The following is a 27994-nucleotide window of genomic DNA, read 5'->3' on the forward strand; positions in this document are numbered from 1 at the left end:
CCCCCCCCATCTTCCTCCTTTTAACACAAACAAAAAACACACGCATCTTCAAATCCTGTAAACTTTCTGTCTTTTTTTTTTTAACCAAGAGAGGAAGAAAACAAAAAGAAAGCACTCTATTACACTGTAGCAGAACCCAAAACTCGAGAATAATTTGTAGCAAATGGCTTGAATCCAGCACAACCAATTCGCTTGCTTAGCAGTTTCAGGTTCCTTTTTTTTTCTTTCTCAATTCTTATCTATTTATTTCCGATTAGAAGAAATGTTAACTTCTATTTTTTCTTTATTTCTCTGTCATTTAATCATATCATTCTTTGCCTTCTTTTTAATTTATGTACGATCATGATTATAAATTTAAATAATACGAATTTGATTAATCTAATGGAATAGTTGAATGTTTATTTTTTTGATAGCTTCTGTTGCGATTAATGAATCGATTTTTAATATTCCATAAAATTCTTGGATTAATTAATAGATTTTTTTTACTGTTTTAGAGATGGATTACTGTCGTGGCGGTGAGAGTCCGGCAATTCTGCAGCTCCACAAATGGGGCCCTTCTAAGCTCAACATCGACTTGTCGGAATTTCGCGAGGGCTTTATATCACCGACCAGGGAGCTGTTGTTGTTACTGTCTTATCAATGTGAAGCCTTGCTCCTTCCTTTAGTTGCCGGTAAATATACTTCCCCAAAATCCTTTTGTTTATGTATGCTATGATTGTCGTCTTTTTTATGTATTTGTTTTTTGTTTTTCTGTAATCATTTTAGCAGGGGAATCTGTCAATAATTGCGTCTCAGAACCTGTAGGTGATGAAAGGCTTCAATGTCGATCTTCGGAAGCGCTGAACTCAGAATTGTGTACTGAATCTAGTAGGTCAGATTTGAAGGATGATATTCCATGCTCTTCTGCATCTGTAGGGGATTTTGACAATGGTTTTTCTCTTGAAAACGGATTTTTGAGGTCTAATAATTATGGTTTTGTTCATGATGTGAATTCACTTGCTTGGGGTGTATGTGGGGATACTTATAATCAGCACAAGGAGGCTTCATTTAGAGAGTTTCTATTTGTGTCCAGCAGCGATGGAGTTACAGTGCATGCTTTTCGCAAGCCTGATATTGATGGAGGAACAACTAAATCTGCACTGGAGGGTGAATTTGGGCAAGGGAGGTGGGTTGATTGGGGCCCTTCCTCTATGCCAGCTCAATTTTTGAAGGTTCAGGACTCTTCCAGCTCGTGTTCTGAAAGCACTTCTACTGTCATGGCTGATGAAAGGGCTAATGGAAATAGAGGAAGTCTGCTAGACATGGATAAGGAAAGTGGGCCTGATGAGTTGTCGAAAGGTGTTGCTTCAAAGAGGTGGTTGCGTTCATTTTTCATCAAAGTCGAGATTATCAAATCCGAGGGTAACATCTGGACCAGGTTTCCAGAAAAGACATCTTTTCCTTGCTCCGCAGAGGTTGTTTCCTTTAGTGTTTTTGACAGTACTTCACCACTTCTGAACCTACTTAACCAAGACTGTTCCATCACAAATAGGGAGGAGAGCAAGCGTGAAACCATTTTCAAACCAGAGTCTGATGGTTTGTATGATGATTTCTGTATTGGTTCATACAAATGCTCCAGAGTTTTCTCCAGCAATTCGTATGACCTAATTGGATTTGTCTTAACACCAGTCAATTCTGCTTCTGTGAGTACTGGGAATGAAAGTGAAAGAAGCAGGAAAAAAAGTCTTCTTCTTGTTGGAAAGTTAGATAGTTGGGGGATCCGATGGGTTTCCTTAGTGAAGCTTGTGCAAAGTGTTCATGTAGACCATGTATCGGAGTGGGCAGACTTTTGCTTTTCTGATAACCTTCTTGTTTGCCTAAATACTTCCGGGTTAATCTACTTTTATGATGCAATGTCTGGTGAATTTGTTGCATATATAGATATTTTACGAGCTTCTGGATTAAACCCTCATTCAGGCCTATGGAAGGGAGAAAAATTGGCTATGCCCGCTGATTTACAGATCAAACAACTTGAAGTTCAACACAATTCAACCCCCCAATGTGTTGATTTCCTTGGAAAAAGAATGTTTAGAAAGTTGCTTATTGGATCCCATGCATCCTTGTTAGCTGTAGTTGATAAATACGGAGTAGTATATGTCATGTCTACTGGTAACTATTTCTCAAACAACCATGATGCTTATGATAAATTGCTTCAGCAGTTTCAACATTTATGGCTTGGGATGTTTGTTGGCTGGACGGTTGGTGGTTCTGACATAGGGCACCAATGGGTATACTCCAATGATCCATCCACTACGAATGAAAAATTCTCCTTTTTGGATTATGCTGGAAAAAACACGCTTGAGAAAATCCAAAACTTGAACCATCATGGGTGTGAAGACTTGTTATTGAGTGGTTTTTCGGAGATAGCTGTTCACATGTTTCATGATTGTGAAGCAAGTTCACACCTGGTGCGGAAAGTCTTTCTTCCCACAGAGAGATTTAATGAAGACGATTACATCTGTTTTTCACCTATGGGAATCACTCGACTCATGAAGAAGCATGATGCAAAAAATCACAGAACCACTCAAGTTGTTCATTTTAATCTGCACACAAGCTCAGCAGTTCATGATGATAGATGCTTGAATAATAGCGTTAACAAGTGTTATAGCCAAGGGAAAGAAGCTTCTGTTGGAGAAGTAGTTGGTTGTACCTTCCAGGGATTTTTTTATTTGGTGACTGAAGTTGGTCTTTCAGTTGTTCTTCCCTCTGTCTCTGCTGCATCTGATTTCCTTCCTGTTGAAACCATTGGATATCAGCAGCGCACTATCAAAACGGACATTGGACAGCAATTAAAAAAAATGCTGGAAATAGGAGAGTCAATTGAACCCTTCTTACCTTGGAAAGTTGAAGTTTTGGATAGAGTTCTTCTCTATGAAGGCCCGGCAGAGGCAGATCAGTTATGTTTGACTAATGGTGAGATGAAAGTTCAAGTTTTGCAATTCCTAGCCTGCCTTTATATAGCATATTTATATGTCTGTAATGATATGGCGTCTACAGATATATGCTGGATCATTTTTTCAATACATGTGTTCTTGTAAAATTTTATTTGTGCATTTCTTATTTGGTCACTAGTTGTTTTCCTATACAGTTTGTTGTATAGAATGCATCATGCGTGTGCACATTTCATTACACTACATAGGTTTTTGATAAGTTCTAGATGCATGCTACATCTCTTTCAGCTGTTGTAGTTTTGCTTTAAATTAAGATCCTGGCTCGCTAAAATAATGATTGTGGTATGTGCCTATGTCTCAGTTATTTCTTACTTTAAAGAATCATATTCAAAACATTGAATATCATGCACTGGTAATTTTTTTGCCATGAGAATTTTACAAAGTCTTTAGCTGATACTATGTTGAGTTCACTAAGGGGGAGTCAGTTGCATGCCTTGTTGTAGTTGGGAGGCAGTCTTAAGGTTCCCAGGCAAGGAAATGAATTTAACAGATCCCAGACATGCAAACTGAGCATTCCCTTGAATTTAACAGATTCTAGACATTCAAACTTACTTAAATGGTCATGAATCTTTGGCTGTGTGTTTGGAAATCCCAATATACAACAACTAGTCATGATTTTGTATGTTTCTTTCCTTCCCAGCTCTTTAATAGACAACTGGTCCTCTTTTTTAACATGCCTTGTACATTTAAAGATCACTTGCGGCTTCCAATGTGAAACATTAATAAATTGGCCTCTTATTTTAGCATGTCATATCATTTGAAGATTATGCTTGGTTTCCTTTCCAATACAAAGAAAAATATTTTTTTTTTATTAACGTTTATTGTCTACCTTTTGATTCCTTCCTCTCCCTTTCCATCACTCGCATGCATGTCTGCGCATTTTTTGTTGTTGAATGCTTGCTGTGTGCTATTTCTGCTTCATTTTGTTCTGTGTCCAATCGAATGAAATGAATAGTACTATAGGTACAAATAGATGACTGGTATTTACTAGACAAAGCATGCTTGCCCTTAATTCTTGTAATCAACCTTTGTTATGGTGGATAATAGAATTGAATAATGATGCTCTGATTAAATGGAGTTGAGATTCATTGGGATCATTTTGTGAGTTGGTTAATCAGTTCTTAGCTGGACGAATGTGTATCCTTCTATATCATCAATCTTTATATGGGCGCCTAACAGAAATAAAATTAATGTGGGAGTTTCTGCGATCAGGTAGAGGTGACACCAAGCAGGATCACTTGGTAAGGTTAGATTTTTTTTGTAGGCCCAAGTTAGAAGGGGAGCAAAGTTGTTGGGGCAATTTTTTTTATTAGAATGTTCCTGGGATTTCAATAGTCTCATTCTATTGTGGCAAAGATAGAGCATGTCCTTCAGCTTCTAAATTGAATGTTTGGAATGCTAAAATTAGTACCAATTTATCTCAAATGAGCTTTCTTTACTAGTGTCTTTTAGTTTCTTGTAAATAGGGGATGGATCTTGCGTACATTTTGGGAAGATTTGTGGATGGTAGACATTGATGCTATTTGTATCACTTGTCTCCTATCTCTAACTTTTGTACCTAAAAGGAGAAATATATTTTTGGGACCTTTTGGTTATACAGAGAAGGTGCATTTTGGCTTCCTTGCTGCAGATTCATGGTTTGTATTTCTTCAAGAAGAGTTTTTTGGACACCTTCTGTCTCTTATCTCAGCAGCTTTTTCTAGCTCACATACCTTTTGTCTATTTATATTTTAAGGCTAAGGTAGCTTCCAAGTTTAAGATGCTCGTTTGCTCTGTAGTTCTTGACCAGGTTAATACTAATGACTTGTTGCACGTGTGAGGCATCCTAAGGCATTGTTTCTGGATGTTTGTGTTTATGTTTTAGCAGCGAAACTTCAAGTCATCTACTTTTTCATTGCCCAGTTTATTTTGGAACGGGTTTTCTCTAATTTTTCTGGGAGCATGGGTGTGTGGAATTAACCTGGAGGAGTTTATTTTGATATGAGTTTTGGATCCTGGGAGGATAAAGAGAGACTAATCTCTTAGGAGATGTGCTTCGTAAATAATATGGTGCAAGTGGATTTAGATGGAACATTTCCTAAAAATAGTTGATTTCGATGTACCTGGGATAATAATTTTATTAGCTTCTTTACAGTGCTTATATTAGGAGTTTTTGGAAGTTTTGTTGAGTGAATTTCTGGAGAATGGGGAGTGATTTATGCTAATTTCTTTGTTTTCTGTTTTTGAGAGGATGTCTTGTCCTCCAATGATGCATTGCAATTTTCTTCTCTTCCTCAATTAAGTCCATTCAAAATTAAAAAAAATTCTGCTAAAAAGATTTGTTATTGTGTTTTTGGCATGTAATTAGTTATGGAAGGGAGAGATGGTATGAAATTATGATAGTGGATAAGTTCCTATTGTATTCACTTGTCAAATATAATTTTTGTTATGCATACATTTATTAAGGCGCCTTTCTTTACTTGAGCAAGTTGCCTTTTGGACCTCAACTCCTGAGGCGATGACTGGGGAGCTGGCAGTTGGGTACCTTGTGCTTCATGTGGATATGTTTTATTTGTGTTGAGTCTTGACATATATGCAGAAGAGGCAAAGGCATCATAAACCAACAAAGATGACAATTAATTAATGTTGTCCTAAAGCATAAATGTTAAGGTAAAAAATTAAGTTTTTGAATTCTAGTTCGCTGCTAATCATCCAATTCGAAGCTCTGACTCCTCATTGTTTTCTCCAATATTATACGTACCTGAGTAAAATTTAGATTTCATGTATAAAATTAGAATAGTCAAGAAGCATATATTCAGATGCTAGTAACTGCCTTTTGCATTGTGAGCCTGTTCAGGGAGTATAAATAGTATCTGTTCATTACACAGGACCTGAATTGCTGCATGTGGATCTAATCATTATTTACTTATTTATTTGTGTACTGTTTCTTTCCAAAGTTGGAAAGGATGACCGTTCATGTTATGTGGAGGACACGGTTTTCCAAGATATAAGGTCAACAATAATTGAACTTGCTGTACCCGATGAGTGTCTGCATTGTTGAGCTAATGATCACTTTAGGGTCCTACCAATGCAAGAATTACAATACATATGTGGGTTCAACAGTTGGTTTACTGTCAGGGCATGAACATGTGGAATTTTTTTTTCTTATTTGCTATCTTTTAAGACCTTTCTTATCTGTATGAATTGTTCTCCAGTTTCTCGAAATTGTTTATGGTGCAGCTTTGCTGCTTGTCTTGTAGTCAGTTTTTGGTTTCTGATTTACAATATAAAGGTGATTGGGTAGTGTCAGACATGCTTCTTTTTTGAAGTTTGAATGGACTTAAAACATTTTAATCATTTTAATCACTGCCATGTCAGGGTGGGAGTTGAAAATCTCTAGGTTGCGGCGGCTACAGATGGCATTGGAATACCTGAAATATGATGAAATTGAGCAGTAAGGTTCTATATATCCAATTGCTTTTATTTCTTGTCTTGTTTAAAAGTGAAAATTTTATGGTCTGTATTATGTGAAACTGTTGTTTGTAAGGATATGATCTTATGGTTTATATATTTGTTCACGGTAGAAGTTTGTGTACATGTCTTCATGAACTTGCATGCATGAAAACACTCACAAGGATGATTAACTTTTATGTTTTAGTGGTGCCATTGCGTGTATATGTTGGGATTATTTCTGTGACCAAAAGGGTTTGAGGGGAATATTCTGTTCCTGGCCATCCCTGTCCTTGGATCCGTCACAGTATATACATCGACCATAGATTTATCCATATGTTACCTCACAGGCACATGCATGTATGAACCCAGTGTTATTTGGCATTGTGGTGGTGGTATGTAAAATCCTCAAATAGCAGAAACTACAAGCTTTTTATGTAAAACATCCAATACATGTGAAAAAAACTCAAATAGATGTGAAAAAAGCTCATAACAAACAGGGCCACAAGTAAATTCTTAAGAAGGTTTTTATTGTATCTGCGCACATATGCACACTTTTCTATTGGGGCTGGGAGTTGCTTAAAGTTTCTAGATCAAGTGCCATTTTTATTTCACCGGGAACACTATCATGGCCATATTTACCAAAGTGCATCACTGTTGGGTGAATGTAGCTGGACATTGGTTTTCTGGGATCATTTTCATCCTGGAATGACCAAATGATATGCTCTCAAAGCCACTTCACTTAAACTGGTGATGGGGACATTAGGCCCGGGACATGGTTCACACGTTCGTTTGATCGATGATGAAGGATAGCCCAACCCATGTGTTACTGGATTTTATTTAGGTTTATTTATTGGGCTTAATTTAGTTATTGTTGGATATTTTATTTAGTGGGCTTTAAGCCAGTCATTTGTTCTAGTTAGGGTTTTAGTATTTATATTCTATTTTTCTAAATGTAAGACAATTTTTGATGAATTGAATAAAAATTGCAAAATTGCAGACTTTTCCAACCCCCATTCTTCTCTTCTTCAGCTTTTCTCCTCTTTCTTTGGCCTTTTCTTCTTAGCTTCTTCTTTTCTCTCTTCTTTAGCTTTAAATCTCTTTTGTCCCTTGTCAACTGGCATGATGAAGAAGTTGCTAAATGTTTAATCCAATGGAGAGGGTGCAATTAATTTATCTCATTTTTAAACTCTTCTCTTATTTAGATTAAATTTCTTCTTACTAAAAATAATTATCTTAAGTCCTAACACCTGCATATGTATACAAATGATGGAAAACTAGTTAGTCTAAATTATAAGGCTGTTAGGAAATGACATGGTTAATTTCTGTAAGCAGATTTTTAATTTTAGTATTCTTCCTTTCTTTTTCTTGTTTTTTTATGGGGGTGAGGGGTGGGGTCCTCTTGACTATGAATTATCCTGTGTTTCATTGATACAATTTTTATTGATTCCGTAGTCTAACTTCTATTGGAAAACATGTCCTTTGTATTCACTCCCCTAGAATCTTTTGATCTTGAAAGAAGAATTCCAAAAACCATTCCCTTATAGTGGACCGGGGGATTTGGGCTGGATTTTGGAGTCAAATGCCTTGCACCTCCAAGTAGGATATACGGTTTCTAAAGAGCACACCACTCCATTGTCCATTCCATATTGGAGGAATATTTTTTTTTTACACCAATCAACTGATCATCTCAAATTATGGGGATCAATTATGTAATCACAAAAAAGGACCAAAATATGGTTGTTCTGTTGGCAGTAGTAATATAGTAGGTTGATTAAGAGTTATTCAATTTTATTTATTATTAATTTTTTATGGTTCAACAGATCTCTGGAAATGCTTGTAGGCATCAACCTAGCAGAAGAAGGCATTTTGAGATTGCTTTTTGCTGCAATTTATCTGATGTCTCATAGAAATAGCAATGATAATGAGGTCTCTGCTGCATCAAGGTAAAAGTTTTTGTTCTGATTGTTATTCATATTTGTAAATGAGGATACAGTTTTTTCATGATTAATGAAAGAAATCGCTAGAAAGATACTAATGCATGTCAAATTTTAGGTTTGTGCAAATTTTGCTCCTTTTTAGAATTCATCAACTTATCTGGATCTTGATATCTATGAATTTGTTTGACAATGTTAAAGATTGTTGATTGTACAGAATCGACAATCATATCATTATAGATTACAATTCTTCAGCATACATTTAAGTTTTTCTGATTTTGATCTTGTTTCCTGTATACACCCGATATTTTACATATTTGGTTCTTTATCTGTCTATATTTAGTTCCTTTTGTTCTTAGAATTGTTTGGTTAACTTGAACTTGAAAGGGCTAAAGACTGCAACAAAAAAAAAAAAAGAGGAAGAGGAAGAAGAAGGCAATGACTTTATAGAAGGGGGCTGGAAGATCATAAAATGAAACAATGCTCAATTAATCTTAATTAATTGTAAACATTCTCCCCACAGTATAATGAACATTTGTGCATAGGCTCATAAAAAGCCCTAAAAGAGTTCTAGTTAAAATAAGGAAATAAAATCCCTACTAGAATAAAATACTAAATAATATTAATTGATACAAGTTCTTAACTAATGAAACCTATCCTAGATAATAATTCCTAATATTATAAAATAAATTGAAAATTTTTCTTCTATATTGCATCATCTTCCTTGTCTGGAAAAACTCGACTTTGAGTTTTAAAATGTTTGATTAAAAACCCAAAGTTTGATATGTCAACCTAAGGCATGAAATCACATTCTTAGACTTGATAGCAATGCCTTTTGTTATGGGAGGAAATAGTGATGGTAGTATGAAGCTTTTCTCCACAATTGATCAACTTGCATAGCTTGCTCTTTCATGATATCTTCAGTGATGGGATTGAGTTCCTGGCTTGTTGGGTTTGATTAAGTGTATTCTTAAACTTGATTCTTGACAATAGATCATTAACTGGATTATTATGGCATCTAGGAGTCTTTTTGAGTTTCCAGTAGCATTTTTTCCGCAAATAAAAGAATGGATATTGCTTCTTCATCTTCTCATAATAAAAAATAAAAATAAGGAGATTGAGTGCTATTGTTTACTTAACGATCTAAGCCACAGTTTAGATTGCCCATGGGCCAAACAGTTTAGATTGCCCATGGGCCAATAATTTACATCATCTGCTAGATCAGCCATTCTCTACTTAACCTGGACCGGATGGGACTCCTAGTGGATTTCTAGGATTTCTGTTATTTATTCCCGGATCCCTCTTTGCTGTACACCATACTGTCTACTGTCTAGCTTTTGAATTGCTTGTTTCCTTTTCATTTCTTTTAATTCCTCAAATCTGCATCACAGGCTCCTTGCATTAGCCAGCCACTTTACAACCAAAATGATCCGGAAATGTGGGTCGCTCCAGCATAAGAAAGATGCATACGTATTACCGGGTTTTAGGAGGACCCTTTTACTTTCTCTTCCACCAGTTCTACCACATAAAGTACAGAACAAAATGGGGGACTCAAGAAGTCTTCATGATATGGCTCACCTTTTAGAGATTATTCGGAATCTTCAATATCGACTGAGCTCAAAATTCAAGAAGACTGGCCTGAGATTGGTATGCTTCTGCGTGCTTACAACACACTTTTGAATTGTTTGCTTCTTATCTGCTGCTAACCACGTTATATTTTTGAATGCTATAGATGGATGGTAGGGAGGAATTAAGCTTGGTGGAGGCAAATTTATCACAGGACGAATCTCAGCTTTCTATTCTTTCAGCAGATGCTGCATTATCAGAGACAACAAACCAACAAGAACTTTTGGCTTCTGTGTCTTCTGTCGGTTCTAATAATGAGAAGCTTGTTTTGATGTATCAGGATTCCTTGGATTTCAGAACTCACTTGGATATAGAAGATTCAAATGGAGTATCTGTTCTTGTGCCACAGGGTGGTAATATGGGAAAGAAAGTTTTTCCATTTGAAAATCCTAAAGAGATGATTGCACGATGGAAATTGGATAATTTAGACCTAAATACTGTGGTTAAAGATGCACTACTCTCTGGTCGTCTCCCTTTGGCAGTTCTACAATTGCATCTTCATCGTTCTAAAGATTCAGAAACCAGTAAAGAAATGCCTGATACTTTCAGTGAAGTTCGTGACATTGGAAGAGCCATTGCTTATGACCTATTTTTAAAGGTAGCTTAATTATGTTTATTAGACAAAGCCAAAGGTGGAGTGATTTATATTCTGCATTAATCATTCGTGATAAACAGGGGGAAACTGAACCTGCTGTTGCAACGTTGCAAAGGCTTGGAGAGGATGTTGCAACCTGCCTCAAGCAGCTATTTTTTGGCACTGTCAGGAGATCTCTTCGACTTCAAGTTGCAGAGGATATGAGAAGATATGGTTACCTGGGAGCATATGAATGGGAAACATTTGAGAAGATATTAATCATTGAGGTACCTGAAATTTATCATCATCCATTCCATTTTAGTGTCGTGGTTTAATTTTGGATTTCAACTCTGATGAGAATTTCTTGTTCTTCTTTTTTACTGGAAAGAGGATGTACCCTAGCAGTAGTTTCTGGAGAACTTTTGTTGGTCAGCAGGAGGCACTAAAGAAAGCTACATCAACTTTAAATTCACCAGCACAAATTAAGCTGCAGCTATTGCCATCATATATGTTTAGCAATCTTACAATTGAGTGTGGTGAAATTGATGGAGTAGTTTTAGGCTCATGGACAAGCATCAGTGGGAACTCTCCTGATCCTGTGGTTGACGAAGATACTGCTCATGCTGGATATTGGGCTGCTGCTGCAGTGTGGTCTAGTGCCTGGGACCAGAGAACCATTGATCGTGTAAGTACTTTAGTTCTTTTGCTTTTCTTTGTACTATGGATCTTTGGAGTGCGGCATGCCATCTGAAACCAGAATGAAGGAATATGAAATCCTGTGCTAAGATGGGACCTGGTCCATGCTAAAAGTTTGAGAGTGATGTCTATGATGTGGCAGTTTTTGTTTCTTTACTGAATTTCTACAGCACGTGACGACTATAGTTACTGATTTATCAACTTACTCCTTTGGATGGTCATGTAAAACATACAAGGATGCAGGTCGCTAATTTGTTTCACTTGATTCTGCTGTAAAGATGCCAAATTTATCACTTGTCTAATCCAGAAGAAGTGAAGATTGAACTTTTGGAAATAGAAGGATGTCATTTAGAAGCTACATGTTTTATTTATTACTGTTATTTTTTTGCAAGACATGCAATGTGGAATGGGCTAGTGCTGCAGTTCTTTTCTTATACTCTCAGATGATGTTTGCCTCTTTCCCATCACAACAATGCTTCACTTCACAAAAATTGAGAATGTTGAGGCATTGGCACTTGAACAATTAAAGAGAATTCAATGGTGTATCTTTTCAGCTGCTATGGCAAATTCAGCTGATGGTTGCGTACTGTGTTAGCTCTTTAATAATCTTTCCCCATTTTCACTTTATGCTTTCTAATTATCTGTGCTGGATGTTTTATTTGTTACTCAGCTCAAATTGCAGCTATTAGAGGGTTATTTAAAACATCTAAACTTGTAAACTATGAAATAGAATCTATATATATTGAACTTTAAGATTCTCTTTTCTGTCACTTGTGCTCACATCCTTTTTCATTTATAGTTTCTGCAAGGCTTTAATTTGACGATGGGTTTTAATTCTCTCCATAATGTTTTGCTTTTATACAGATAGTTTTGGACCAACCTTTCATTATGGGTGTTCATGTATTGTGGGAATCTCAACTAGAGTACTATCTATGCCACAATGACTGTGAGGAAGTTTCCAAACTTTTAGACCTCATACCCACATCTGTTTTATCGGATGGAAGCCTCCAGATCACTTTGGACAACTTACAGCGTGCTCCAGAGGTTGGGTCCAATTGTGAATTTCCTGAGTACAACAGTTACATATGCTCCATTGAAGAATTGGATTCTGTGTGCATTGATATTCCAGGGGTCAAGATTTTCAGGTTTCCTGCCAATGCATTTTGCTCCATGTGGTTAAGGAATTTCATGGAGCAGGAGCTTGCAAAGAAATTTATATTTTTGAATGAATACTGGGAAGGCACTGGTGAAATTGTAGCTCTGCTAGCTCGTTCAGGCCTCATAACTAGCAGGTCTGATAAAATGACAATGGAGGATTATTCTGCTGAGGTTTCATCTGATCTCAATATCACAGATGATGGAAGGTTTCATGTTGTCCGCATGGAAGCTTTGCATAAATTACTTGTACATTACTGTGTGCAATATAGCTTGCCAAACCTTTTGGACCTTTACCTTGACCATCACAAATTGGTTCTAGATAATGATTCGCTTGGTTCATTGCAAGAAGCTGCAGTAAGTTTCCTCATGCCCACTGAGTCTAACTATTCTTTATGTGGTATTTTCTCTGAATCTTTGCTTATGTACAGCTGTGCATTCATATGGGTATTATGCACTTTCTAATCTCTTCTGCTTATTGGTTCATAAACTGCTGTATCTAGCAGCTCTAGTTATGATGTATTATATTTTCACCTATCTGATAGGTTAATGGTTTAATACAGGCAACATCTAGGTGTTTTCTGTAAAAGCAATTAACTTCTCCCTCTCCCTCTACATATATTTGTTTATGCGTACTCATTTTTAAAATAAAGAAGGCTATTATCCAGTAATATTCCCAAGCAGTAACATCTTATTCATCTTTCATATCCTGCATTTATTGCAAATGACACCCTGGAAGCTAGTACCTTGTTAAATTTTTGCTATGCTAGTTGGACAAGTATGTCAGTTTGAGACTTGGACAAGTATGTCATTTTGAGTGTTTATGTATGTCCTGTGCGCTTCAATCTCCAATTTAGGAAGGCATCACCATTTCTTTCCTGGGAAATTTAATCATCTGTCATGCTGCACGTCCAAATATATAACTTGTTCGGTTGTTGTAGCAAACTACTTTGTTTTTGACAAATAGTGCTTAAAAAAAAGTCATCTTTAGGCCTGATTAAGGAGTACAGAAATTTTAAGGATGGTAAAAGATGGAACTTGGAGGTGATCTTCTTCAGAGGGATCTCTTAATAGACATTGTAATTTATAGAATCCTGAACCAGTTTGTGCATCTCTGACTGCTTCAGATTAACAGCTTTGCCAGAAAAAAAAAATATCCTTCTCTCTCATACAGGCTTTGGGTTCATGAAGCTCAGAGCTAGTGTTCCTCTTTGCTAGCGACAGTACTAGGGCTTCTTATGTTTTAGTGATTTGCGATTCCCTTGACTATCTGCTATATTATGCCAAACTCTTCAGATCCCAGCCCAATCCCTCTCTGCATTATCCCAATATTTTTTTTTTGTTCATTGCGGAATCCAAGTCTTTCTATGTACTTTGCTAAATGAAAAGGATAGAATGGAGAAATAAGAAGGTAAAATCTTTTTTGATACAGATCACTGCAAGTGGGTGGGGATGGGTAAGTTGAGATGGAAGAAGAGTGATTAAGAGAAACCTGCCTTGGGCTAATGGGCTTCTTTATATCATATAGTAACTAGCATATCTGCTCTGAGCTCCTTCTCACATGGCGGCCAAAAAAGCCTTTACTCACTTATAGTCTAACAAGTCATAGAATTGAAAGGAGAGTTTGGAGACAGTCTTGTCCTTCTGCAGTTTTTGAAGCGGCTGCTTTCAAGTTTTGATATCTTCTAGTGTTTTAATTCCAGCACTTTATTGCATCAAGCCCTTTGTCATATAATTTTATTATGTCAGCATTTTGTATGACTTGGCTACTTTTATCTTTTGCATTATAAGTCAGGCACTTCTACCATTGCATCGGGCCCTTCGCCATATGTTATTGTGCCAAATCTCTCTCTCTCTCTCTCTCTCTCTCTCTCACTCTCCCTTTGCCATATCTTCTACATGCTTTTGTTGTTTGCCAAATGGATTTCTATGCATCCAATTTTCAGATCTTTGTCCTTGCCTTAAAATTTAAACTTAACGAGTCACACTTGGAATTTATCTGTATCTGACATCCATTTCAAAGTTTATGTTTATATTCAACATCATACGGCATGCTGGTTTACTCCTTTTGTATACCCGAGTTTGAATGCACACTCTAGGCCTGTATCTGTACCATATTTAGCATGGACTTTCCAGATTGGGATTTGTAAGTAGGAGGAATTATGATATGGAAAGCATGGTGTGGATGTAGAGAAAAAAAGAAACAGGATGATGAGTGAGTGAATAATGTTAAGGCATGTTGAGAAAGCCAAAGAGCAGAGACATCATTGTTTTGCCTGGGATAGTTTTTACTAGGAAAATTACAAATAGTGTCTTTCCCTTTAGTGGTTCTCAGTTGTGGTGGTTTTGGAATCAATCCTTCTAGGTGACTACTGAGTGGAGTAGTGACCAACCAAAATGCGTGGCTTACATTGGAAAAGATCTCCTGCAAAGGATTGATAAAAAAGAAGCTGTCTGTCTTCAAGTCGATCGTGTGCTGGCAAAGTTGTGAAATCATTGCTTAACTTGTATGATTTATAATTGTCTAGTGGAATCTCTCTGCTTTGTCCATGGTCTTTATGTAATAGACTGAGTGTCTGCATTTGTGTGCATGTGTTTTTGCCTCTCCATACAGAATTTAACAGCTTAGCAGGCTGCATTTATGCCTACGAGACTGTAACTCTTTCCTCTTCCATGATCTTTTAAATTTCCCCAAAATGTTTTTTTCACTAAATCGAGCCTTTCCTATCCAGAGGGGGATGGTATGATTTACTATCTTTCAACTTCCAAATTCAATTTTACTCCAAAATGGGTTATTTTGGTGAAGCTATTGTTTAGTTTTGAATAATATACTTCAATGGTGGACTGCAAGAGTTAATTCATCCAATTATAACTTAATTGTGACAAATATTTATATTCTTTCTCTTTATTGTATTGGTTATCATTCTGGATCTTTCTGATATTGTTACTTTATCTTTATTCTTTAACAATTTACACATGCACTGACCTGCTTCATATTCTTTATTTGATGCTTCTTGTTCAGGGTGATTGTCAATGGGCAAAATGGTTGCTTTTATCTATGATTAAGGGGCATGAATATGATGCATCATTCTGCAATGCTCGAACAATAATGTCACCCAATTTAGTTCCTGATAGCAACCTCAATGCTCTGGAGATCGATGAAATAATTCATACTGTTGATGATATAGCAGAAGGTGGGGGTGAAATGGCAGCTTTAGCAACTCTAATGTATGCCACTGACCCAATACAAAATTGCTTGAGTAGTGGTAGTGTGAAAAGGCACGGTAGCTCTTCAGCTCAGTGCACTTTGGAAAACCTCAGGCCCACTTTGCAGCAATTTCCTACTCTGTGGCGCACTCTTGTTGCAGCAAGTTTTGGTCATGACACAACTTCTAATTTCTTGGGTCCTAAGGGAAATAAAAATGGTAGGCCAGCCAATTATATTTCTTTGATTTGTTAATCCATGGGGAGAGGAAAATCAGCTGAATGTTTTTGGTTTCCTGTTGCTGATTCTTTTAATTGCTTGCTGTTTATGTATCTGGAAATTCAGCTTTAGCAAACTATCTAAACTGGCGTGACAACATCTTCTTCTCCACTACACGTGATACTTCACTTCTACAAATGCTGCCGTGCTGGTTTCCTAAGGCTGTGCGGAGATTGATTCAGCTTCATATTCAGGTTGCTTTTGAGCTCCATCATGTCTCTGAAATCTGCATCTTATTTCTTACTTTTTTGTGATTGATTTCAGCTTTCTTGTCATAAATGAATATATAAATAGGTATCTTACTAGACTTTATGCCATGCTGGTTTCCTAAGAGGTATCCTAGGTCTTCTGAGGACTTACAATATTGTTCTTTTGCTTTGTTGGAAATACTTACATATATCTTGATTTTTGCATGACATGCAGGGCCCTCTTGGTTGGCAGTCATTGTCAGGTCTGCCTGCTGGAGAATGCAGAGACTTCGATTTTTTCATGCATGCTGAGGAACATACAGAGATAAATGGTGTCTACTGGGAGGCAACTATCCAAAAGCATGTTCAAGAGGAACTTTACAATTCTTCACTTGAGGTATATATATGTGCTCGCGCACGCATGTGGATCATATATGTATATTGTTTTTGAGTCCATAAAATTAATCTTTTTGAAGTCTTTCTAGAGAATTTAACTTTTTCATAGGCGTTGTATCTTGAAATGTCAGTTGCAATTTTTTATGGAACTTTAAAATGGAATCTTTCACTTAATCTGTATGTAGGTGAATTTGCAAAAAAGCAGGGAAGCCATTTTCTTTTTAGAAATGCTATTTTCTATATAATGGTTATTAGTTGTTATGTACTTCTTTTCCCTAAAACTGGCTTCTGTATAGTGGAATGAAATTCATAGAAGTTTTCTTTTGGAAATGCTTTGTTTGGTACAACAACTATGCTAATGGTAAGAAAGTGAACTGATATTTTATTTTTAGTTTGTTAGAATAGCATTAGGCATTTGGGTTACAGTCTACAACTTTTGTCTTTTGCATGCACACACATACACTGACTTGACCATGCATGTTATGCTATGATGATTCCCACCCTTTTGTGTTCTTCTCATTTTGGCCATTTACTCATTGTAGCTCCTAATTTTAGCATTTTCAAATCCTAAATATGAGCCAATGGGAAATGAACATCAATTGTTTGTGAGTTTTGTTTAAGCAGTCTCGTTTGCTGGTGTTGACTAGTTGTTTCAAAGAGCTGTTGTAATGTGTCAAACTTTTTTTAGGTTATGCTTCAGCTTTTCTTTCCACCTTTTCTTTTTGGTTCCTGGAAAAAAAAAGAGAATCTTCCTTTTCATTGACACCTCCATTCATGTCTTCTTCATTATGTTTCTCACGGTGATGAATATCTGATTGTGTTCCATTAAATTCAGGAAACTAAACTTGGGCTTGAGCACCATTTACATCGCGGGCGTGCACTTGCAGCTTTTAACCATATCCTCGATGTTAGAGCTCAAAAGTTGAAATTAGAAGGCCAATCTGGTGCTTCATCACATGGACAACGAAATGTTCAGTCAGATGTTCAGGCGCTTCTTGCACCTTTGACACAAAGTGAAGAGGCTGGTCTTTCATCGGTAAGGATTAACTGAGTAGAATTGTATTTTTTCAAATTAGCTATTTTTGGGGCTATTATTTGGTGCCATAATAGAAATCTTGGACTTGCAACTGTAAGTGTATGTGTCAACATGATTTTAAATCATGGTTATACTAATGATTAAGTTGTAGTGATGCTTTGAGCTAAGGGAGGATTTTCCAGTGATAATCTTCCTGGCTTTTGGCAGCGCATTTCCCTTGTTATACTGATATCCTTTAGCTGAAAGCATAGGCTTTCTTTTTCAACCGAGACTGATTTTTCACTACTGTTGGAATGGATCCAAACTTCCTTGTGCCTTTCACTACTTGATCGACTCAATTCTTGCCTTGATTTTCTTCTTCCATCTGTGCCTCCCAATCAATGTCTCTCATGTACCTCAAACCTTGTTTAATTACAAACGGTTGCCCAGCCTCTGTCATTACTGGGGCTACCCAGGCCAAATTGCCTATAATTGTCAGACTGTTGTTATTGTTGATGATGATGATATAGAAAAAACTAACCAAATAGGGTATGGAGAATGGATATCATCATCAACAATAACAACAGTCTGACAATTATAGGCAATATGGCCTGGGTGGCCCCAGTAATGACACAGGCTGGGCAACCATTTGTAATTAAACAAAATCCAGCGTGATTTGCCATTTTACACTTGACCATAGATCCTTGAAAAGGTGGAGTTTTTCAGGGTGAGTTTGAAAAATAACATATTTGTGCCACCTCATATCATTACACTCCATTTTCATAAAGAGGCCAACCTTCTTCGCTGGAAGTTCAATATTATAGACTGTCTATAACTTTTTAAAGCATATCACAAGCCCTGACCCCGAGAAGGTTCTTGAACAAAGCAATCTGCCAAGGCTTCTTTAAAATCAGAACTTGCTTATCAAAATTCCAGGGGCCTTCTCAAATACTGTGTTTGTCTTCCCTCGAAAGAATTGGAAGTGAAATAATCTTGCCTATCTTATCAATATCTAAACCTCTCAAAGGCTTCCACTCATGTCTCATTGCTGCCTTCAAATGTTGGAAAATTGGACAATCTCTGTCTATAATTTCCCAATGAGGCATAAGGATGCCTTGTTTTTGTTTGGATAATTGTTATCCCATGCTCTCTACCTGTTTTAACATCCTTCTATTTCTCTTTCATGCCTAGAAGCGAAATCCCTATCTGCGTAAGATACTAGGGCAAAGCAGGGGATGGTGGCTTACATAAATATAAGAGAAGTCACTCAAATTGGTGCTTCATTTTCTGATGGTTATTTGAGTGTAAATGATTTACATACTAAAATAATTTATGCCTTGCAATAATGGAGTCAATTCTTTTGTAATATAGGCCAATTCAATTGATTTTCATTTGCTGTTGCAGACTTACACATGCAGAAAGCTTTCTGTTAATAGTACTTTTGTTTATCTAACCTAAATGATGCCATGTAAAATATCTTTTGGGACTTGAATTTTCAGGTCATTCCACTTGCTATTGCTCATTTTGTGGATTCTGTGTTGGTTTCATCATGCGCTTTTCTCCTGGAGCTTTGTGGTTTATCTGCCAGCATGCTTCATGTGGATGTTTCTGCCTTGAGGCGGATATCTTCATTTTACAAATTAAGTGAGAACAATGAGAAATATAGCCAAATTTCACCCAAAGGTTCTGCATTTCAAGCGGTATCACATGGAGGTAATGTGGTAGAGTCTCTAGCACAATCACTTGCCGATGAATATCTACACAAGGATCGTGTAACTAACTCTAAGTTAAAGGGGACTTCAAATTCATTCGCTGGTAAACAATCTTCAAGAGCTCTCATGCTAGTTCTGCAGCATTTGGAGAAAGCTAGTCTTCCACTAATGATGGATGGAAAGACTTGTGGATCTTGGCTACTGACTGGTATTGGCGATGGAACTGAATTAAGAGATCAACAAAAAGTAGCAAGCCAACACTGGAATTTAGTTACACTCTTCTGTCAGATGCATCAACTTCCCTTAAGCACAAAGTATCTTACTGTTTTAGCGAGAGACAATGATTGGGTAATTATCTTTTCCAACTTCATAGGGGCGAAAAAAAAGGAAAAAGAAAAATAATGTTTGGATTTGCCTGTATCATGTCCTTCATTTGATTTGTTATGGCATGCTTCCTTCATTTTGATTTTAATAAACTGCAGCTCCTAATCTATGTTCCCTTTGTCTTCTGCAAGGTTGGATTTCTGTCTGAAGCTCAGATTGGAGGATACCCTTTTGATTCAGTTGTCCAAGTAGTACATATCATTTGCCTCTAATTAGTCTTTGAATCCAGGTTATACTCCAAAAGATTCTGATGGAATTTTCCCTATTTATGGTGTTATGATATTATTTTGCAGGCAACCAAGGAGTTCAGTGATCCACGTCTCAAAATTCATATATTAACAGTCTTAAAAGGCATGCAGTTGAGAAAGAAATCTGGTTCTCCAGCATATACAAATACTGGGGAAAGTGGGAGTGAAACTCACTGTTTCCAGGAAGACATGCTTATTCCTGCTGAGCTCTTTAGAATTTTAGCAGACTGTGAGAAGCAGAAAAATCCTGGAGAGTCTCTCTTGAAGAAAGCAAAGGAGATGTCCTGGTCAATTTTGGCAATGATTGCGTCGTGCTTTCCTGATGCGTCTCCCTTGTCCTGCCTAACAGTTTGGCTGGAAATCACCGCAGCAAGGTTATCCCATGATCTAAATGAATAGTGCTTTGCAGATCTATATTCTTACACCTTTTCAAGCTTTTAGATGCTCAAGCATTGTGTTGGTGTGACTTCTTGTATTTTGTTTCATATTTGATATGAAGTTCTTCACGAGTTCTATGCTTCGTCGTGAATTCATTTTATTGATGAATTATATTTACAGGGAAACTTCATCCATCAAGGTGAATGACATTGCATCCCAGATTGCGGATAATGTTGAAGCCGCTGTGGAAGCTACGAATTCCCTGCCAGCAGGTAGCAGGGTCTTAACAGTTCATTACAATCGGCAGAATGCAAAACGTAGGCGGCTTATGGAGCCAATGTATGTGGATTCATTGGTTGCCATCGATGATGTTTCAACTACTTATGGTGGTGCAACAAGACCTGCTTCCCAAGGCGCAGTTACTGAAGAGGAAAGAAAAGTAGATTTTGGTGAAAAAAATGTTTCAAGTGATTCTGATGAAGGACCTGTGTCTCTCTCTAAGATGGTGGCAGTGCTTTGTGAACAACAGTTGTTTCTACCTTTGCTGAGAGCTTTTGAAATGTTCCTTCCTTCATGTTCTTTTCTACCTTTCATCCGTGCACTTCAGGTCTGAATAAACTTACAGCCCACTTTTCTCATCCTTGTGATTTGTTGATGTGTAGAAAAATTTATTATCTTAGTAATAGATATTGAATGCTTTGAATATAGAGGTTGACCTTTCTTTCTTTCCCCTTTTTGCCATTTGTCCAACAAAAGGCACATATAGGCCTGATTCCACAGAGGCAGGCCAAAGGTTCATTTCCTAGTTTCCTTCCATTCACTTGAGGTCCAATGCATCACCAGATTTAGATACTAAGAGAATACCAAGTGAAGGCTGTCTTACACATGCAAAAGAGAATCTTACAAACTGAAATCTGAACTTTTCATATTGTTCTCCAAAGGGCTTCTGGAAACAACCTGCATTTGTATTAAAGCATGAAGGAGATTCTTGCTTCTTGTTCTTGTGATCTTTGTTTACTATTTGTTCTCATCTACTTGTCTCAAATGCATACTAAGCCAATGGAAGTTCAATTTTCAGAGAACCAGAATCCTAAGCTTGACTTTTGGCATCAGATTATGTTCGTTATGTTTTTTTGTATGTCCTGTTTGCATGGGCATGGAGAGGACCATTGTAAAGCACCTTGAACTAAACAGGATGGGATGGATGGAACTTTTGAAACACAATTAAAAACAATGGGCTTTTTTTTTTTTTTATGGAGTAACTTTGCTGGCCAACCATATCATGTATGATTGTTTTGTTTTTCTTTTTCTTTTCCTTTTTGGTAATATTTTTATTTTGAGACAAATTTTGCTTGTTTTGGCTTGAGTTGTGGAAACAATGAGATCATTGGGATCTCCATGTTCTGACAGAAACTTAACCTATTTCTTTCCTTTCAGGCATTTTCTCAAATGCGCCTGTCTGAAGCTTCAGCCCATCTTGGTTCCTTTTCTGTCAGGATAAAGGACGAACAAACCAGTATGCAGGCAAACATAGGAATTGAAGGGCGGGTCAGAACTTCATGGATAAGCTCGACCGCTGTAAAAGCTGCCAATGCCATGCTTTTAACTTGTCCATCTCCTTATGAAAAAAGATGTTTATTACAACTTCTTGCTGCTACGGACTTCGGTGATGGCGGATCTACCGCAACATACTATCGACGACTTTACTGGAAAATCAATTTAGCCGAGCCTTCACTGCGGAAGGATGATGCTCTACATCTTGGAAATCAGGCTCTAGATGATGCTTCACTTTTAGAAGCACTGGAAAAGAATGGGCATTGGGAGCAAGCACGTAACTGGGCCAGGCAGTTGGATGCCAGTGGTGGACCTTGGAAATCTGCTGTTCACCATGTTACTGAAATTCAGGTATACTCAGGGGTTTCTGTGAATGTGACTAAATTTTATTATTTTTTCTCATACACAAGTATTACATGAGTAATTTGTAATACATCTTTCCATGAAAGCAACTCGAATCAAAACAACTTCTCTTCATAATCAGACTCTTACAAGTTATGGATTATATATTTTATCTTGATTAAAAAATTCCATTTGTATACTAATATTCACAAATAAAGTTGATTGAAAGTGCATTTAAATCGCCATCACTACTTGCAAAAAATATGAGAGAGATGATAGCTTCACACTCTTATATTATTCATTATTTGGGCCAGTATTCATTTCTTATTTTGGATTGAATAGGTTATTAGGAGAGGAGAAAATTAATATTTTGAGGGATATAAATTAGATTTTTATAGATTAGATAGGTACAAGTTTATTGAGATGGAGATAAATGGAGACTGATTTATATATCTGATTGAGAACTCTTAAATATGAAGAGAGATGCAATAATTAATTAATATAAATTACAACAATTGACTATTCTCAAGGCAACTTAACATACAATTACACACGCTCACACGCACACACAATGTTGTAAAATTGTTAAATGGTCTCTACTCAACTAAAGTTTCCTGGAGAATGAGTTGAAGTATTGGATACCAAGTGTTCAAAAGAATCATAAGTGTTTCATCCATGCAATTACTTTGTAGTGATTTTGATTGCTAAAGGTAATTTTTACACTGTTAAGTACTTTATTTAGGATTACTTGGTAATTGTTTAAGTTAGTCTTCATTTGAAATTGGAGGTTTTCTTTAGACATTATTTGTTTTAATGAATTGTTTATGTGTGAATTGATAAATCAATGGATGGGTACATGCCCTCATGCTTTGTTATTTTTACCAAAAAATGTTACTCAGTAAGAATATTATTGCACTAGAATGCATTTCCATGTATTCGATTGAACTAAGTTTGTCTTTGGAAGGCTTTAAAGCAACTGGGTTCCTTGAATCAACTTCTGTTTGATTCCTTTGGTTACAATGTTAAAAATTTGAAATTGATTATGCATTGATGGGATGAATGCTACTAACAAGCATGACACACTTTTCATGCTCATAATCAGAAGTCCAAGTGTTTGTGGTAGTATTATTATGAAACTCTTGATGTCCCAACTTTTCTTGGTCCCCTCAAATTTCAGGCTGAATCCATGGTAGCTGAGTGGAAGGAGTTCCTTTGGGATGTCCCAGAAGAGAGAGTTGCTTTATGGGGCCACTGTCAGACACTGTTCATCAGATATGCCTTCCCTCCTTTACAGGTGTATTTTATTAGTAGCTGCCATCATTGAGAATCATGTTTTGCAACTTGCTACTAATGCCTTGAGATCGTGTGCTTGCACATGATTTGCAGGCTGGGTTATTTTTCCTTAAACATGCTGAAGCTGTTGAGAAAGATCTTCCAGCGAGAGAGCTTCATGAATTGCTGCTGCTTTCTCTTCAGTGGTTAAGTGGGATGATAACTCTGTCCAATCCGTAAGTGTTGAATTACAAATTAAATTTCCATTTCTCCTATTTTTAGGAAGATGTTTGTTTCTGACATGTGGTGATTTTATCAGAGTTTATCCATTGCACCTTCTGCGAGAAATTGAGACTAGAGTATGGCTCTTGGCAGTAGAATCAGAAGCTCAGGCAAAGAGTGATAGAGACTTTACTACAATCACTTCCAGTGGTGATCCTGTTATTGGAAACGCTTCCAATATCATTGACAAGACAGCAAGTTTAATAACAAAGATGGACAATCATATCAATACAATGAGAAGCAGAACTGTAGAAAAACAAGATGCAAGGGAAAATAACCTGGCACAGCACAAAAACCAAGTATTGGATTCCATCACACAGACAGCTGGGGGTAGTACAAAGACTAAACGGAGGGCCAAAGGCAATGTGCTATCACGACGATCATTAATGGACCCCATAGATAAAAGTACTGAGCCTGAAGATTGGTCCACCAACTTCATTTCTAGAATTGACTTGCCATTGCCAGATGAAAACTTAAAGATAGAAATGTCTTTCTCGAAGTGGGAGGAAAGGGTTGGACCTGCAGAGCTGGAAAGAGCTGTTCTTTCTTTACTGGAGTTTGGACAAATTACAGCTTCCAAGCAACTTCAACATAAGCTGTCTCCAGCACACACCCCTCCTGAATTTAAACTTGTTGATGTTGCTCTAAAGCTTGGAGCAATAACAACCCCTGGAAGCAAAATATCCATATCAATGCTTGATGAGGAAACACGTTCTGTTGTCAAGTCATATAATATATTAACCGAGAAGCATCTGCTTGATCCACTGCAGGTTATTGTCCAAATATCCAATGTTTCTTCTTTTCTCAAATTTGGCAGCTTATTCTATACAAATATGCTTGTTTATTAATATGAAAATTTAATTTGCTTTGATTTTTCCCTTTTTAAGTGCCTATTTTTGCAGTCCATTGTCGTTGCTAACCATGTCCTTATGTGATGTCTTGTTTCATAATGGATGCATGGATTGGAATTTTGGACTATGCCAATGAAGGTCTTGGAGAGCTTAGCAACAATTTTTACTGAAGGGAGTGGACGCGGACTGTGTAAGAGAATTATAGCAGTTGTAAAAGCTGCAAATGTCTTGGGTCTTTCTTTCTCGGAGGCATTTGATAAGCAGCCAATCGAATTGCTTCGGCTGCTTGCTCTTAAAGCACAAGAATCATTTGAAGAAGCATCTCTCATAGTGCAAACTCATTCCATGCCAGCTGCTAGTATTGCTCGAATTCTTGCAGAATCCTTTCTCAAGGTCTGGCGTCTCTTTTCCCTCGTGTTTCTTTTTTCTTTGCCATATTTTATTCTTAAATTAATGTCCTAGGATTCTATCTTTTGAAATATGATGTTTCTGGTTTGATCGAAGTTGGTTTTGTAGACTGTTTGATGAACTTGGTATAATAAATAGTTTTGGAGCTTCTTTTTTTTCATGTGTAAATGGCAACGTACCTGGAGATTGCATATCATATTCCTTACCCATTTTTGCATAAATTTAACCGAGTCCTATGCAATCTAGTACTTGTCTGTGATGTAATTTATTTGCATTGCTGACATATTACAGGGTCTACTGGCTGCGCATCGTGGGGGATATATGGATTCTCAGAAGGAGGAAGGACCTGCTCCTTTATTATGGAGATTTTCTGACTTCTTAAAGTGGGCGGAGCTTTGCCCTTCTGAACCTGAAATTGGTCATGCGTTGATGCGTTTGGTGATTACTGGACAGGAAATACCACATGCCTGTGAGGTATTGTCATTATAAGTGAGCCTTGATAGTATTTCTATGTGCCTAAATGGCAATCATTTTCAACAACCGTTATGACTTTGTTAACGGTCATTCAGTCTATTAGAAGGGACACCTTGATAGCACTTCCTGCTGAAGAAGAAAATGGATGATAAAAAAGGCGAATCTGGATTTTGTTTAATCCTGTTATTGATAATCATAAACTTTTCTTTTACTGGGAATTTATTGTTTTAGGTTGAGCTTCTTATCCTGTCACACCACTTCTACAAATCATCAGCATGCCTTGATGGAGTTGATGTTCTTGTAGCCCTTGCTGCAACCAGGGTGGAAGCTTATGTGTCTGAGGGTGATTTTCCATGTTTGGCTCGCCTGATAACTGGAGTAGGAAATTTCCATGCCCTTAATTTCATTCTTGGCATTCTCATAGAAAACGGTCAGCTGGATCTTCTTCTTCAGAAATATTCAGCTGCTGCGGAGACAAATGTGGAAACTGCTGAGGCAGTCAGAGGATTTCGAATGGCTGTTCTTACATCACTGAAGCATTTCAACCCTGAAGATCATGATGCATTTGCTATGGTTCGTATGGTCTTCATTTCTCTATTTTGTGAAGTGAACATTAAATATGGATTGGGAAATAGTATTATACTAGTTGGTAAGATACTTCAAAGAAAATATTCTAATTCAAGTGGAAAGGATGGAAACGATACAAGGTCAGCCTAAAACGGGTTAGGTTGTAGTAAGAAAGAATTCAGTTTCTAAGCATCTTATAGAGTATATGATTTTAAACAGAGTAATTGTGAGAAGAGAATTGTTACTGCTGACTAATTTTTTTTCTGATTAAGGCATTAAGCCCTTATTTAGTGGAGTATATGATATGGGATGCATATGCCGTATTATTAGATTCCTTGGGGATAGGTTTCATATTAGTCTGTTGTCCATGTGTGTTCATGATAACTTGTTCCTTTTAAAATCTAGTGTAGGACTCCTACATTTAGGAAATGAAATCTCTTGAATACAATATGAAGATATATCATATAAAAATACATGGCTTGCAATGTCACCCTATTATGCAATTTTGTTTCTTTCAGCTTTTCTTGGCTTATTTGGTCTCAGCTCATTTTTTTCATGCACTACACTGGGGACAGAGAATCCACTCTTCTTTTTTTTCACAAGGACCATTTTCTGAGTACAAGTGAATGTGTCTCAGGTTGCCACTGCGAGCATGCAGGTTTGAGTGGCAACATGCTTTGGCAGGATAGACACTTTGTTTGACTTATTATCTTTTGCATGCTAAGTGTTATGGCTTGGTGCTTTGAGTGAGATTTCAAAAAGATCCATTTTAAACTGTAAAATCTGGTGATTTATCTGTTTCTTCATTTTGGATAAAGATCGCTCTTCTCCTTTTCAGGTCTATAACCACTTTGACATGAAGCATGAAACTGCTGCTCTTTTAGAGTCACGAGCATGGCAGTCTTCTGAGCAGTGGTTTCACCGTTATGACAAGGACCAAAATGAAGACCTCCTTGAGTCCATGCGATATTTCATTGAAGCAGCTGAAGTTCACTCTTCCATTGATGCTGGCAATAAAACTCGCGGAGCTTGTGCTCACGCATCTCTTGTTTCCCTGCAAATTCGAATGCCAGATTGCAAGTGGCTGAACTTGTCTGAAACCAATGCCAGGAGATTGTTGGTTGAGCAATCCTATTTCCAGGAGGCCTTAATTGTTGCTGAAGCTTATGGTCTTAACCAGCCAAGTGAGTGGGCACTGGTACTTTGGAATCAGATGTTAAAACCAGAACTAATTGAAGAGTTTGTTGCTGAATTTGTGGCTGTGCTTCCACTTCAGCCTTCAATGCTTGTTGAATTGGCTAGATTCTACAGAGCTGAGGTAGCAGCCAGAGGTGACCAATCCCAATTCTCAGTTTGGCTGACTGGAGGTGGCTTACCTGCAGAATGGGCTAAATATCTGGGGAGATCGTTCAGATGCTTGTTAAAGAGGACACGGGATTTGAGGTTAAGGGTGCAGTTGGCCACCATTGCAACTGGTTTCAATGACATCATTGATACATGTATGAATGCATTGGATAAGGTTCCTGACAATGCTGCACCACTAGTCCTCAGGAAAGGGCATGGCGGTGCCTACCTCCCCTTGATGTGAAAATGGAAGCAACACTGAACTTGATTGTGATGGCTGGTGGTGGAAAATATTGGTGATAGCAGCAGGATGCTATATCCTTGTAATGTCTTGTGAAGGACCGGAAATTGACACAGTTGTAAATTAGCTTAGCGAAAGAGTTTGAAAGGGTACTTTACTTTTCCAACTTAGATTGAACAGGCTAGGTGATTCAGAATGGTGGCTTGAAGAAGTAAAGAATATACGTAGATCAGCTCAATTAGTTTATACAACTGAAGCAGTGTAAATTGGTTTGGTTCTTTTTGCGGTTTGGTGGTGTGCTATTGTGGACATGTTTAGTTTTTATTTCCCTTTGATGCCATGAGCGAGGCCAAGTCATTTTTGTAACGAATGTACAATATGTCAATATCCCTGGTTCAATATAAAATTGCAATTTATTTATTATTATTATTTTATTATTTTGACAGT

At 37.2% G+C, this 27994-nt stretch overlaps 1 protein-coding gene across 4 annotated transcripts; it reads left to right on the forward strand.

The window, feature by feature from the left end:
• The first annotated feature begins 10 nt into the window (after positions 1-10).
• Positions 11-27973, forward strand: LOC133695068 (uncharacterized). Of its 4 annotated transcripts, none has more exons than XM_062116841.1 (26): positions 11-209; positions 495-671; positions 769-2952; positions 6348-6423; positions 8243-8365; positions 9748-10003; positions 10089-10580; positions 10658-10843; positions 10945-11241; positions 12117-12764; positions 15430-15832; positions 15958-16085; positions 16315-16476; positions 17311-17511; positions 18990-19550; positions 19718-19777; positions 19880-20208; positions 20393-20819; positions 21650-22117; positions 23286-23402; positions 23495-23616; positions 23700-24432; positions 24652-24906; positions 25213-25395; positions 25627-25968; positions 26801-27973. In XM_062116841.1, the coding sequence occupies exons 2-26, from the start codon at positions 497-499 to the stop codon at positions 27548-27550; spliced, it is 9678 nt and encodes a 3225-aa protein (XP_061972825.1). In that variant the 5' UTR covers positions 11-209; positions 495-496; the 3' UTR covers positions 27551-27973. The 4 variants fall into 4 exon arrangements, with proteins under 4 accessions (XP_061972825.1, XP_061972823.1, XP_061972824.1 ...); XM_062116839.1 differs by having other exon boundaries at positions 12-209; positions 766-2952; XM_062116840.1 differs by having other exon boundaries at positions 12-209; positions 766-2952; positions 19718-19774.
• Positions 27974-27994: the final 21 nt, after the last annotated feature.

The sequence above is a fragment of the Populus nigra genome, chromosome 5 (assembly GCF_951802175.1).
Source record: "Populus nigra chromosome 5, ddPopNigr1.1, whole genome shotgun sequence".
Taxonomy (NCBI): domain Eukaryota; kingdom Viridiplantae; phylum Streptophyta; class Magnoliopsida; order Malpighiales; family Salicaceae; genus Populus; species Populus nigra.

Coding starts and splice junctions, on each gene's coding strand:
- LOC133695068 (XM_062116839.1), top strand. CDS start 497: ATGGATTACTGTCGTGGCGGTGAGAGTCCGGCAATTCTGCAGCTCCAC. Junction 6,424..8,242: donor AAATATGATGAAATTGAGCA/GTAAGGTTCTAT, acceptor ATGGTTCAACAG/ATCTCTGGAAATGCTTGTAG. Junction 10,004..10,088: donor AGAAGACTGGCCTGAGATTG/GTATGCTTCTGC, acceptor TGAATGCTATAG/ATGGATGGTAGGGAGGAATT.